Genomic DNA, 13,355 nt, shown 5'->3' with positions numbered 1-13,355 from the left:
AATCCAATATGGCTGCCAAACCATGTGCTCTATGATGTCATAGGTGGGAAACGTTTTGTTCCTCATGGATAGGCGGTCATACCTGTAAAGTTTCACCTCAATCTGTCCAGCCATTGTGGAGGAGATTTTTGAAGGTTTTTTTTTTTGGTAAATCCAATATGGCTGCCAAACCATGTGCTCTATGACGTCATAGGTGGGAAACGTTTTGTTCCTCATGGATAGGCGGTCGTACCTGTAAAGTTTCACCTCGATCTGTCCAGCCATTGTGGAGGAGATTTTTGAAGGTTTTTTTTTTTTTGGTAAATCCAATATGGCTGCCAAACCATGTGCTCTATGACGTCATAGGTGGGAAACGTTTTGTTCCTCATGGATAGGCGGTCATACCTGTAAATTTTCACCTCGATCTGTTCAGCGATTGTGGAGGAGATTTTTGAAGTTTATTTTTTAATTTTTAATTTTTTAAAGAAATATGGCTGCTGAACCACCTGACTGATGATGTCATCTTTTTTTTTCTGTTGAACAATTTATCCCAAGATGATCCGAAAAATTTTCATACTGATCAGACGTCGCGTTGTATGTGTGCAATTATGACGTCATAACGAAGACAACTGTGAAATCATGAAAAATCACACGTATTCCCCACAGGACAGGAGTTCAGTTTCAATCTCTGGTGAAAATTTCGCGTCAATCTGGCAGGTTGGAGAGAAGAGGGAATAACAAAATGTAGATACGTACATTTGATGTACACACGTACGCACGTACACGACCGATTTTTTTATTTTTATTTTTATTTTTTATTTTTTTTATTTTTTTTTTAACCACACTTTTTGCTTTGCGAGCGCAGGCTAATAAACAAGCAGAGCACACCTGTTCTTACGGCGACGTTTAACCCGCTCCCAGCAAGTTTTGGTGAAACCATCTTGTGACAGGTTAGGGTGTGTGTGGCTTCATGTGTGAGGTGAGAGTGTGTGTAGCTTCATGTGTGAGGTTAGGGTGTGTATTTAGCTTCATGTGTGAGGTTGGGGTGTATGTGGCATGTGTGAGGTTAGGGTGTGTGGCTTCATGTGTGAGGTTAGGGTGTATGTTGCTTTATGTTTGAGGTTAGGGTGTGTGTGGCTTCGTGTGTGAGGTTGGGGTGTGTGGCACTTCATGTGCGAGGTGAGGGTGTGTGTGGCTTCATGTGTGAGGTGAGGGTGTGTGTGGCTTCATGTGTGAGGCTAGGTGGTGTGTGTGGCTTCATGTGTGAGGAAAGGTGGTGTGTGTAGTTTCATTTGTGAGGTTAGGGTGTGTGTGGTCTCATGTATGAGGTGAGGCTGCGTGCGGCTTCATGTGTGAGGTTAGGGTGTGTGTGGCTTCATGTGTGAGGTTTAGGTGTATGTGGCTTCATGTGTGAGGTTAGGGTGTGTGTGGCTTCATGTGTGAGGTTTGGGTGTATGTGGCTTCATGTGTGAGGTTAGGGTGTGTGGGGCTTCATGTGTGAGGTTTGGGTGTATGTGGCTTCATGTGTGAGGTTTGGGTGTGTGTGGCTTCATGTGTGAAGTGAGGGTGTATGTTGCTTTATGTTTGAGGTTAGGGTGTGTGTGGCTTCATGTGTGAGGTTAGGGTGTATGTTGCTTCATGTGTGAGGTTAGGGTGTATGTTGCTTCATGTGTGAGGTTAGGGTGTGTGTGGCTTCATGTGTGAGGTGAGAGTGTGTGTAGCTTCATGTGTGAGGTTAGGGTGTGTATTTAGCTTCATGTGTGAGGTTAGGGTGTGTATTTAGCTTCATGTGTGAGGTTAGGGTGTGTATTTAGCTTCATGTGTGAGGTTGGGGTGTATGTGGCATGTGTGAGGTTAGGGTGTGTGGCTTCATGTGTGAGGTTAGGGTGTATGTTGCTTTATGTTTGAGCCTAGGCTGTGCGTGGCTTCGCGTTTGAGGTTGGGGTGTGTGTGGCTTCATGTGCGAGACGAGGGTGTGTGTGGCTTCATGTGTGAGGTGAGCGTGTGTGTGGCTTCATGTGTGAGGTGAGGGTGTGTGTGGCTTCATGTGTGAGGTTAGGTGGTATGTGTGGCTTCATGTGTGAGGAAAGGTGGTGTGTGTAGCTTCATTTGTGAGGTTAGGGTGTGTGTGGTTTCATGTATGAGGTGAGGGTGTGTGTGGCTTCATGTGTGAGGTTAGGGTGTGTGTGGCTTCATGTGTGAGGTTTAGGTGTATGTGGCTTCATGTGTGAGGTTAGGGTGTGTGTGGCTTCATGTGTGAGGTTTGGGTGTATGTGGCTTCATGTGTGAGGTTAGGGTGTGTGTGGCTTCATGTGTGAAGTGAGGGTGTATGTTGCTTTATGTTTGAGGTTAGGGTGTGTGTGGCTTCATGTGTGAGGTTAGGGTGTATGTTGCTTCATGTGTGAGGTTAGGGTGTATGTTGCTTCATGTGTGAGGTTAGGGTGCGTGTGGCTTCATGTGTGAAGTGAGGGTGTATGTGGCTTCATGTGTGAGGTTAGGGTATGTGTATCTTCATGTGTGAGGTTAGGGTGTGTATGTAGCTTCATGTGTGAGGTTGGGGTGTCTTGGTTCATGTGTGAGGTTGAGGTGTGTGTGGATTCATGTGTGAGGTTTGGGTGTATGTAGCTTCATGTGTGAGGTTCGGGGGTGTGTGGCTTCAAGTGTGAGGTTAGGTGGTGTGTGTGGCTTCATGTGTGAGGTAAGGTGATGTGTGTATCTTCATGTGTGAGGTTAGGGTGTGTGTAGCTTCATGTGTGAGGTTAGGTGGTGTATGTATCTTCATGTGTGAGGTTCGGGTGTGTGTAGCTTCATGTGTGAGGTTTGGGTGTGTGTGTAGCTTCATGTGTGAGGTTTGGGTGTGTGTGTGTAGCTTAATGTGTGAGGTTAGGGTGTGTGTATCTTCATGTGTGAGGTTAGGTGGTGTGAGTATCTTCATGTGTGAGGTTCGGGTGTGTTGCTTCAAGTGTGTGGTTTCTCTTGAGAAGAAGAAATATGAGACCTCATGGTGGTCACCACTGGCTGAAAAGGTCAAAGTGCCGCTGGCTGAGTTGAGCCTGATGAGGTTATGAGGTTGTCCCGAAACGTCTTTGTTGTGTCCAATATGTTCAGAGTGTGTTTTATCGAACAGAAGTTGTACACAACCCCGAGAGACAACCACCTTACAATATTAGCGGAGTTTGTCACCTTAAGAACACTCATGAATAAGACACTTGCGTATTAACCATAATGATTCTGAACAATGACTCATAACCTTTGACCTGTGCTAATCCTGATCACATCAATGAAATTACACCCATTTTATAGTGACCATTGAATTGTTCTGGAGCTGTATTGTCACTGCCTTCATGTAGTTCTATATGCGAGCACAAATTCACGCCGGTACAACCTTGATGAGAGGTTGGCTTTGTGTGCCGCTCGTGGCCATTATAAATGAACACGTCACCTGATGGTGCTGGTTATGAGAACCACCGACCAATCCCTGGTTCTGCCCCCCACCCCACCCCCGGCTGTAGATAAATGGGGTGCTATTGCACGTTCATCAGGTTAATTCATGTCTCGTCACTGCCGTAGGGTCTCAACGAGTTAGCGATAGCGAGGTGTCAGACTTTGAGTGTGCCAACGCCAGTCGTCAACTGTGCCAAGGTGGGTGCTTTGTGTTCATCACCTGCATGCCTGCTTGCTTGTCAATCAAAACGTGTTCCTGCTTTGCCACCTACGTTCACTCTCTTTCATTGGCTTGGAAAGAAGTCTTGTGTATGTTCGCAGTTCTGGTTTATGCTTCTCGACCAAGTTGATATCGATCTATGTAAAAACAATAAATGTTTGTGTGTGTGTGTGTGTGTGTGTGTGTGTGTGTGTGTGTGTGTGTGTGTGTGTGTGTGTGTCTTCTCCATAACTCCAAAACCATGAAGCCTCGCGGCCTGAATCTTTGCGTGCATACGAAGGGAACTCCAATGGAGTGCATGAATGAAAACTAAGTATTTAAATTTATACACCCCCCTTTTGAAGATAAATGAACGGGGTGCTCATCATGAAAAAACAAAAACGTGCATACCCCATAACTCTCAAGAAACCCTCAAAGGGGTCTCCCCTCTCAGCAGTCTTAAACCGCCATTTTGTTTCGGCCTGCTCAAAAATGCCTCGCCTTGAAACCACGATCGACGTCCTCTCACGGACTAATTAAAGTATATAATCGAAATATGTGTTCAGATTTGAGGATTGGACCTTGTGGACCTTAGCCCAGGATGGTGCCCAATAGCCCAGGAGACTGCGAAGGCATCACCAACGCTCTGCACAGAGTATGGTCCCAATGGATGGATAAACATCAATGCCATGACTTGTATCAGCCATATTGATAAATTTGTCCCTCAAGGGGCACATTGACATGACATGTGGCAAGTTAGTGGTGATGAGGAAAATTCGTGCTCGGTAGGAATTGAATATGGGTTTTATTATAATTATTTATTTTCCCCATGAAAGTGGTTAAAAATACTTTATTCACTGTCATTAACCCAAATGTGGCATCAGATGTGAAAAACAACTGTTGCTTAACACGTGATAATGACCGTGAAGGAGTCATGTGACCTCTCAAATGCGCTCATCGCAAATTATTCAAAACCCGAAAATCGTACAAACACAACCTATATATATATCGATTTGAAGGTAATGTTACTGCTCATCTAACGACATAATTCTCAAGGGTGAAAGACCCAGAGGCGGGGGGGGGGGTAGGAAGACTGGAGGGGGGGGAAGGGTGGAAGGAGGAACCCATTGTTGCCCAGCAACACCAGGTACCTTTGCGAGTACCAAGAAACCCTCCAATTTTGCGGGGGTTATGTTCCTGGAAAATGCCGTGATAGTTAAAATTGCGATCATGGAAACCAAGGGCCAATGGGAAAGCAGCGGTTCAGTTTCCTGGACTTTGAGAAAATATCGAGGAAGGTGGACAGCAGCCAGAAATAAAGGCATCACAATTGAAATAAAAGCATCACAATTGAAATATATATATATATATATATATATATATATATATATATATATATATATATATATATATATATATATATATATATATATATATATATATACAGTGGGACCCGCTTAATAGAATCACGGTTAATAGAATCACGGTTAATAGAATCACGGTTAATAGAATCACCCGTATTATAGAATCAAAATCGTTGAGACCGATTCCATTGTATCTAAATGTACACAATTTTTCCCGTTTATTAGAATCAAAAACCCGCTTAATAGAATCAGCTGCTGGCCATCCACTTCGACAGTTCAGCGCCTACTGGCCGCACAGTTCCAACTTTTGCCACCAGGCGGCTGACGTCACGCTAAAAATAACGCTATGCCACTACAGTGATTTCGGTAGTCATTGTACAGATAGGCAGACGGCTGACAGCTGCAGTCTAAGCACTAGGCGTGTCGTCATTTCCACGATGGACAGAAAACGAAAGCGGACGGATCGTTCAAACATTGATAAAGCACAAATCCTGAGGGACGATGACGCTTTGCCCAGAATGAGCCAACGAGAAGCTGCAGACAAGTTGGAAATTAACCGGCCGATCCTATGCAAGATTCTGAAAGATCGAGAGGCCATTCTGAAAGGTCAAGTGGATTCGTCTTCTTCTCAGAAACGCAAGCGAAGCGGCAACGCACCCGATGTCGAATCAGCAATGGTCAAGTGGATTCAAACTTCTAGAGAAAAGGAAGCACCGCTTTCTGGACCTCTGATGCGGGAGAAAGCGGCTCAGTTCGCGGAAAAGTTCAACAACAAGAAGTTCAGTGTGACAAACGGCTGGATTGACCGGTTCAAGAAAAGACATGGAATCGTCCACAAGAAACTTCACGGAGAGGCAGCGGCGGCTGACGTAGGAGGGAAACAACAATGGCTGGACCACGTGTTTCCGGATCTCGTAGAAGGCTTCACGGCTGATGAGATCTGGAATGCTGACGAAACCGGGTTGTATTTTCGGGCCTTACCAGACGGAACGTTCCTCTTCAAGGGAGATCAGCACTGCGGTGGGAAAAGGCTAAAGGAAAGAATCACGGTGCTTTTTTGCTGCTCGATGACTGGTGCTAAGCGTCCTCCTTTCGGTATTGGTAAAAGCAAGAATCCACGGTGTTTCAAAGGCCTCAAAACGATTCCAGTTCGCTACAGAGCCAATTCCTCCGCATGGATGACAGGTTTCCTCTTCACTGAATGGCTCGATGAGTGGAATCGCGAGCTTCAGCATCATGACCAGAAAGCGTTGCTTCTCATCGACACCTGTCCGGCACATCCCCAATCACTTCAACTTCAACATAGTGAACTGCTGGCGCAAAGGAGGAATTTTCATCGGAGCTGCAAGCGAAGGCGAAAGGGTCGAGAGCAATGACGACGACGAGTTAGCCAACCCTCTTCAAATGCATCCCGACCAATGACAGGACTTCGTCAACATGGACGCCACTCTCCAAACCACAGACGATGATGTCACAGACGAAGCCATCGTTTCGGCAGTCCAACGCGAAATGGGAATTGCTACTGACGCAGACTATGACGCCGACACTAAAGTGGAGGAAGAGGAGGAAGAGGAGATCTCTGTCCCGACCATCAAGGAAATGATGTCTGCAGCTAAGACGATCAGGCTTGGTTTGCGATCACATGGGTTCAGTGACATGGCCTTCCTGCGCAAACTTGACAAGGAGGTCACCGCCATTGCCACAGACTCGTTAAAGCAGGCAACAATCGACAATTTTTTCATTACAGAGTAGGCTCATCGACAAACCTATGTTGTTTTGCTTTGAAAAGTACATATGTACTGTACGTGTAATTGTTTTATTTTCAGTAGTAAGTTACATTGTTTTGAGCAAGTGTGTCATATAAATCAAACTAAATGCTGAGTATTTGTCTCCGTATGTGTACTCGACATTTGATCCGCTTGATACTCCACAACTCTGGTGAACTCGGATATTAGAGTCACCCGCTTATTAGAATCAAATTTGTCCGGCCCAAAGTGATTCTATTAAGCGGGTCCCACTGTATATATATATATATATATATATATATATATATATATATATATATATATATATATATATATATATATACACATAAATATATATATATATATACATATACATATATATATATATATATATATATTTCTAAAATATAAGCCTGGTGTTGGCGCAGTGGTTAGGGCAGCGGCTTGGGATCCAAAAGGTCCTGAGTTCAAGCCCCGTTCGGCCACTGAATTAATACACCAGGGGGTTGACTCAGCCTGTCATCCTTCCGAGGTCGGCGAAATGAGTACCAGTGTACTGGGCCGGTGTATACCCCGGTTAAAATAGGTGTACCATATCCCTGTGTCGTAAGAGGCGACCAGGGTTGCGTCAGGAAGGGCATCCGGCGTAAAACATGTGCCAAATCACTATGCGGATCACACGGATGATCCGCTGTGGCGACCCCTAACGGGAGCAGCCGAAAGAAGAAGAAGAAGATATTTCTAAAATATAGAGCTCATTCTAACCACTGACTCACTCTCTGATATTAAAGATCAGTACCTTCCGGGTGACTTAGAAAGCTGAAATTTTGCGTGCCGATGAACATCGAAGCCGATACTCCGGGAAAAAATCACAGAATCGTTGGAAAGTGTTCGGAAAGGTAAATATAAATAAATGAAAATAATAACTGCAGGTGAGCGACCCGAGACAATGTTGAAGCACGCACGGTTCGTTATTGTTAACAATGTGTAAGCATACCCCATATATATATATATATATATATATATATATATATATATATATATATATATTAACGTTACGTGCTCACACTGTACTCTGCAGTAAATAGAAAACACAAGACATAGCTCGGGATGATGATGATGTGAGTGGAGGGAAGGGGAGCGGGAACGGTGATTCAGTGAAAGGAAAAGCAGCATGAGCTTTATGACGAAGGCACATGAAGCATTGCCGCAGAGTAGAAGGGTAACGCGATCCTTAACCACCTCGGCTTGAACCACGATCTTCCCTGCTTGGAGAGCAAGGTACGAGATGGCACCGTCTTCCAGAATATTCCTGTCTCGTTGGAGTTAAAAACCTGTTCCGTTATAAATCCCTTCGCCTTGATATGTTTCATAAGCTGTGGTTGAGGATGAGTGTTTGAGATCGGGGGTCGAGTACGGGTAGCGGAAATTAAGGGTTTTGGAATGGTGGTTCGAGTACGGGTGACGGAAAACAATGATTTGGGAATAAGTTTTGAATACGGAGTTGGACAATGGTTTAAAAGATAATGAAGGTTTGGGAATGAGGTCTGAAGGAAAATCAATGTTAAAAATGAGGAAGAGTACAATGGGGAAGGTTCAACCTCCAATCATTGACCCCGTAATGGTGGCCCACAGATGCCGCATTTTCACCTCGAGCCAACCGATTTAACAACTCGATCTATTCACCCAACGTCGTAACCTCTCTCTGCCCTTTGGCACAACTAGCATTGTCCATCGCTTTACGTTTGGGCTTATTAAAAGCGGTGCACGAGAAACACCACAAGGCTCAGAATGGAAGCTAATCGTCCACACACGATGATTCATCTCGGCTCAAAAACCACGATTGGTCGAAATGAAATCCCACGACAACGAAATTTGAACACTGTAGGTTGCCCGCGATTGGTTGAAACCCGCGATATTTGAGAATTCACCGGATATGTACAATATCGTCTTGTTGGTATACTCGTCTCAAATGGCCGTTTACTTCGTGGGTTCAATCGATGAAGGATTAAGGTTCCACAAGAAGTTGTCATCCTGAAGATTTCCCAAAAGTCGTATCCGGGTAATTCTGCACGAACTCCACCACAAGTTTCCAAGTGCATTGTTCGGAAGTGTTAGTTCAGCCACTGGGTGCAATCACCCTGTAGACTCACGTCGGCTGACACTTCATCCGCATTTGGTTCCGTGGCTCGAAAGCCGAACCGACCGAACGCTGTTCGATTTTCACAGTTATCGTCCTCCTTCGCCTGCGTTTCTGGCCTGGCGGCAGTCGCCCATTAGTACTCAGAGGATCGCTTCACCCCATGGCTTGTCAGACAAGTGCTTTGTCCATTACCTCACTCTCGTGTTCCTTTCGTACTAACTTGAATTGCCGTCAAGACCACAAGCATGATTCGGGTAAAACTAACCTATCTCACGATGGTCTAATCCCGGCACGTTCCCTGATATTGGGTGAACGGTCCCATGTTTTACAAACTCCGCTTCGAAATGACACGATGAGCAGACATGTCACATGAAAAATGCACAAACATCAAGGAACGCAATGTCCTTCACCCGAGACGTAAAACTTGATGTCCGGTGTCCGTTGTGGACGTTACAGGTCCCACGGTACACGTGTTCACCACCTTGTGACGAAACCCGCTTCACAAACCACCTTGTCGGCCCTCCCGTGATGCACTTCATGACTCTCTCGCTGCAGATGAGATATTTATACAGTCTCCGAGTGAAATATGCATAAAACTTAGTTTTGTCCTCCTGTCAATCGAAGTATCAGCCTCATTTTATTGTATTGTTGCACTGCCATGGTTGGCAGCCAAGTAAAAGCTGGAAAGATGGAGGCCATCCTTGAGCGCGACTGTCTCTGGCTGTTGCAGATCATCGGGGTGCGGCGAAAGATTCCAGGGGGATTACCCTGTCCGTACCGGAGCCCCCGACCACTTCTCGTTTACGCTCCCGCTCCGTCTCTCCATACCGTGGGGAACGGACGCGCTCTCGATGCCCAAGCGTTCCGCCTCAAAGGTGTGTCCATCGTGGATGAACTGTGGAATGTTGTGGTGGTGTGATTCTTTCCTATGTTACGATGTTTACACTGAAGGTGATGGACGTTTTTGGCATTCCAGCAGATACACCGAGCATCAAGGTCATGGGCACAGGTCACGATCACCCGCGGGCAGGTCAGAAAGGTCACGGCCTGAAAGCTGCCATGCTACGGAGCATGAGAGGTATGGAAAAACGCTTTTAGCAAAAACACCTACCTGTTGAGAATGTTGATCAGAGTGTGAGTGCAGCATTTGGATTCTCATTATGTGCACACACTCGGGCTTGTTCACGTAGTCAAATGTTCCTGGTGCTGGAGCAGCTTCAGTTTCGGCTTCTCGTGCCAAAATCCCACCTTCCATAAGGGATGCCTGCCTTCAACCAGGCCAGTGAAGTGTGTCTGCAGGATGTTATCTCTTCTCATCCCAGCACGGGTGGATCGGGTTCATTGGTCTTGTAATTTCATCACGTTCCCAAACTTTGGCCATCGTTCTTCCAGCCACTTGTAACCTCATGTAAGACAAAATGGCAGATGGCAGATGCAGTGAAGCCTCCATCTTGGCGTTCTTTTGAGATTGAGGACTTCCTGTCATTGTCGTCGAAGCGGGTTTCAAATTTTCGGAATGACGATGTGTTCAGTCGCCTTTCAGTGCAGCCATCATGCAATGATGGACATTGTTCCTATGAGTAATGTTGAGATATAATGCGAACCCTGAAATGTGTGCACAAGCGAATGAAGGACCATGATGGGAAAGGTAGAGTAGCACCAAAGAACAAGCTGCTACGAGGGAAAACTAGACACCGAGCTGTTAGGGTTAGGCTAACCCGAACCCTAACCCAACCCTAACAGCCCAGGAACAGGCCTGCAACGGCTCGCGCTTGTGACGCGTATGTACGGTCATGCAGTCGTGTCGTTCGCAGCTCGTCGGGAAGGAATACCTCAGAACGGTTATGCCCCTCGGAGCAGAATGCTTCACAATGTGAATGAGGCTACAGATAATTAGGCCTGCGTGCCAGGATGTTAGATTGGCCGCATGTTTTGGGCCAAGTGACCCTTCGCCCGTGCCTTCGTTGTCTCTCCGGGACCTATAATTGTTGGAGAAGTGCTGATGACGAGGAATGTTAAAAATGCACAACCACAATCAGATGAAAAACGAGCTTGTTCACAGCCGGAAGTTTTTACAAGAGACGAACTGAAGGATTTTGTGCATAAAGATGAAGAACGTCGCAGCACTTGTCCGACCAGGAAAGGGGGATAAACAAAGATGGTTGACTTGCTCTACGCCGAGGATATTTCAATGATATCTACGCCGAGGTCGTTATTCGGGATTCCAAACTTGCCACGTTCATGCCCAGCATCATCGTTCCCCATATTGTGTTGCCCGCAGGTGTACCAATCCGTGCTCCCATGAGATTGGTGCCTTTTGATCTGTGGTCACCACGACACACACACGCACACACACACACGCACACGCACACGCACACGCACACGCACACGCACACACACACACACCATAGTTTTTAATTGAAGGTCCCATTTATCACCCATTCCTATCAAACGTGTGTGTGTGTGTGTGTGTGTGTGTGTGTGTGTGTGTGTGTCCATTGCAGGATTCCTACCAGTGGTGCACGATTCCGCTCCCGTTCCATCGAGTGTCCGGACAACTTGCCTCCACGACCGCTGACGTCCGGCGCTCCCGGAGGATCGGCTCCTCAATCCCCCTCCTCCTCCCGGTCTGATTTTCATTGGATATATTTTTTTATCTAATGGGGGGCACGGATTGTCAAGGATGGTTGGATTCGACGTTCGTGCATTAAACAAACTGACTATCATCCACACCAAATTAAATCCCATTAACCTTTGTGGAATCCATGGTCATGCATGATGTCATTGGTCAGTATGTTTGGGTTCGAGGAACCAACCTCATTGAGCCAATGTATTTTAACCTCCTCGGTCCCTCCTTTTTTTTAAACCTCTTTTTTTTAGATGAAATTGACACTCTAGCATCAGCGCGAGACGCCTCTGGTGCGGAAGTTCAGGATACCGAACATGGAACTTGCACCGAGGATTCTAAACAAATGTAACACCGTGGTAGACAGGTTAATTGTTTAAAAAATCTAACATCGTGGCTCATGGAAGAGCGAGGAGAGGGAGGGTAAAAAGGCAACAAACTGGTATTGGGGACATTGGGGTCACATTTGGACACGATAGGCGAGGGAATGAACGAACAGGGAAAGAAGGGAGGGGGGACAGTAACCTGCAAGTGGGAGGGTTGGTTAGGGAGGGTTAATGGGGAGAGAAAGGATTGTGGGTAGGGATGGGGAATGCCAGTAGGTGGTGTTGCACAACCTGCTTAACGCCACGGAGGGGAAAGTGTGATTGAACACCATCCGGAAAGTTGTTACACAAACCAGAAAAAGGAAACTAGATTTGAGTTGTGCAAGGAGTCTGGATTTTGCAATTTTAACCAGGTGGGGGTTACTAGAGGAACCCGTGAATCCTGGAGTTGATGGGGGAGGGTTGGAGGACTGAGAGGATGTAATGAACAATGGTGTAGAATAGACGGAAGAAAACGGAGAGATCATCAACCTGCCTGCGATGTAAGAGCAACAGATCTTGTGCTTCGGCATCATCACGAGAGATTCCAATAAGATTTGAGAGCTTTAGATTCCTCAGAATCCAGGACAGACGGATGTGATGCGCTGGGGTGCCAGCCAATAACAGACAGCACTAATACATTGAGCTCTGGACAAAGGCCTTGTAGACTGAGAGTTGTTCTGATTTTCCAAGGAAAGACTTTGATTGACGGAGGATGTCTAGTCTGTTGCTGTCTTTAGAGGCCGGCTTTGCTATGTGGTCGACCCAGAAGAGGTCATGGCTGGTGGTAAGGCCTGCAAGTTCAAGAGGCTGAACCTCTTACAGTGGATGACCCTGGAAATAATTGAGTTTGTTTTGACGATCCATCTGGATATCACACAGAGGGAGATTGAGATGTTCCAGGATTCAAGGATTTGTTCCATTGATCAGACCAGAATGTAATACATTACAGTTCAGAAAAGTGATGCAGCTACTGTCTGCCCATTAGTGCGATGGAGGTACTGGACGACACAATGTGAAGTCATCTGTAAAAAGAAAGAGAGGGTTTTGCAGAGCATCGACGAGGTCATCTATCTATAATTCCAGCAATCTGTGTGTGTGTGTGTGTGTGTGTGTGTGTGTGTGTGTGTGTGTGTGTGTGTGTGTGTGTGTGTGTGTGTGTGTGTGTGTGTGTGACCGCTGTTTCTCGCCAACCGCTGGTCCGATCTAATTGAAACTTGCCAGGTATATTGCTGGGGACCTGAGTATGTGCCTTTTCAAGGTTTGATATTAATCGGACAAGTGGTTCCCAAGTTATGGCCATTTATTTACCAACCAATGACAGGACATGTTGCTGCGTAGGCGTGGCCGATGGGGGAAAGGACACCTTAGTTCCCAATGACAGGACACATTGCTTGGCGTTTTACGCCCACAGTATCTATCTTCTATCTATCTATAATTCCAGCAATCTCTGTTTGCCTTTCAAAAGGCTTGAAATTAATCGGACAAGT

At 46.0% G+C, this 13,355-nt stretch overlaps 1 protein-coding gene and 1 long non-coding RNA gene across 11 annotated transcripts in view; one reads left to right on the top strand and one right to left on the bottom strand.

The window, feature by feature from the left end:
* LOC147009122 (regulating synaptic membrane exocytosis protein 2-like) overlaps nt 1–13,355 on the top strand; it is a 111,993-nt gene that overhangs the window by 60,455 nt on the left and 38,183 nt on the right. For 5 of the 8 annotated variants that reach the window (XM_085862683.1, XM_085862688.1, XM_085862685.1 and 2 more), the window contains 4 exons: nt 3,550–3,621; nt 9,605–9,749; nt 9,851–9,952; nt 11,379–11,501. In XM_085862683.1, the coding sequence (XP_085718809.1) occupies nt 3,550–3,621; nt 9,605–9,749; nt 9,851–9,952; nt 11,379–11,501 (442 nt within the window). The remainder of the gene's footprint in view (nt 1–3,549; nt 3,622–9,604; nt 9,750–9,850; nt 9,953–11,378; nt 11,502–13,355) is intronic. The other 3 variants (XM_085862689.1, XM_085862686.1, XM_085862684.1) reach the window with 2 other exon arrangements.
* The window catches only part of LOC147009123 (uncharacterized), a 66,603-nt gene that overhangs the window by 15,991 nt on the left and 37,257 nt on the right, over nt 1–13,355 (bottom strand). Inside the window, exon 5 of one of the 3 annotated variants that reach the window (XR_015052997.1) lies at nt 11,388–11,531. The exons of the other annotated variants lie outside the window; for them this stretch is intronic. This is a non-coding gene — a long non-coding RNA (uncharacterized LOC147009123). The remainder of the gene's footprint in view (nt 1–11,387; nt 11,532–13,355) is intronic. 3 annotated transcript variants of the gene reach the window in all.

Source organism: Eptatretus burgeri, chromosome 17 (genome assembly GCF_056783735.1).
Source record: "Eptatretus burgeri isolate ZD-2024b chromosome 17, Ebu_testis_v1, whole genome shotgun sequence".
In the NCBI taxonomy this organism is placed as follows: Eukaryota; Metazoa; Chordata; class Myxini; order Myxiniformes; family Myxinidae; genus Eptatretus; species Eptatretus burgeri.
Note: the sequence above shows the minus strand (reverse complement) of the source record. Positions and strands in the feature narration are given on the sequence as shown.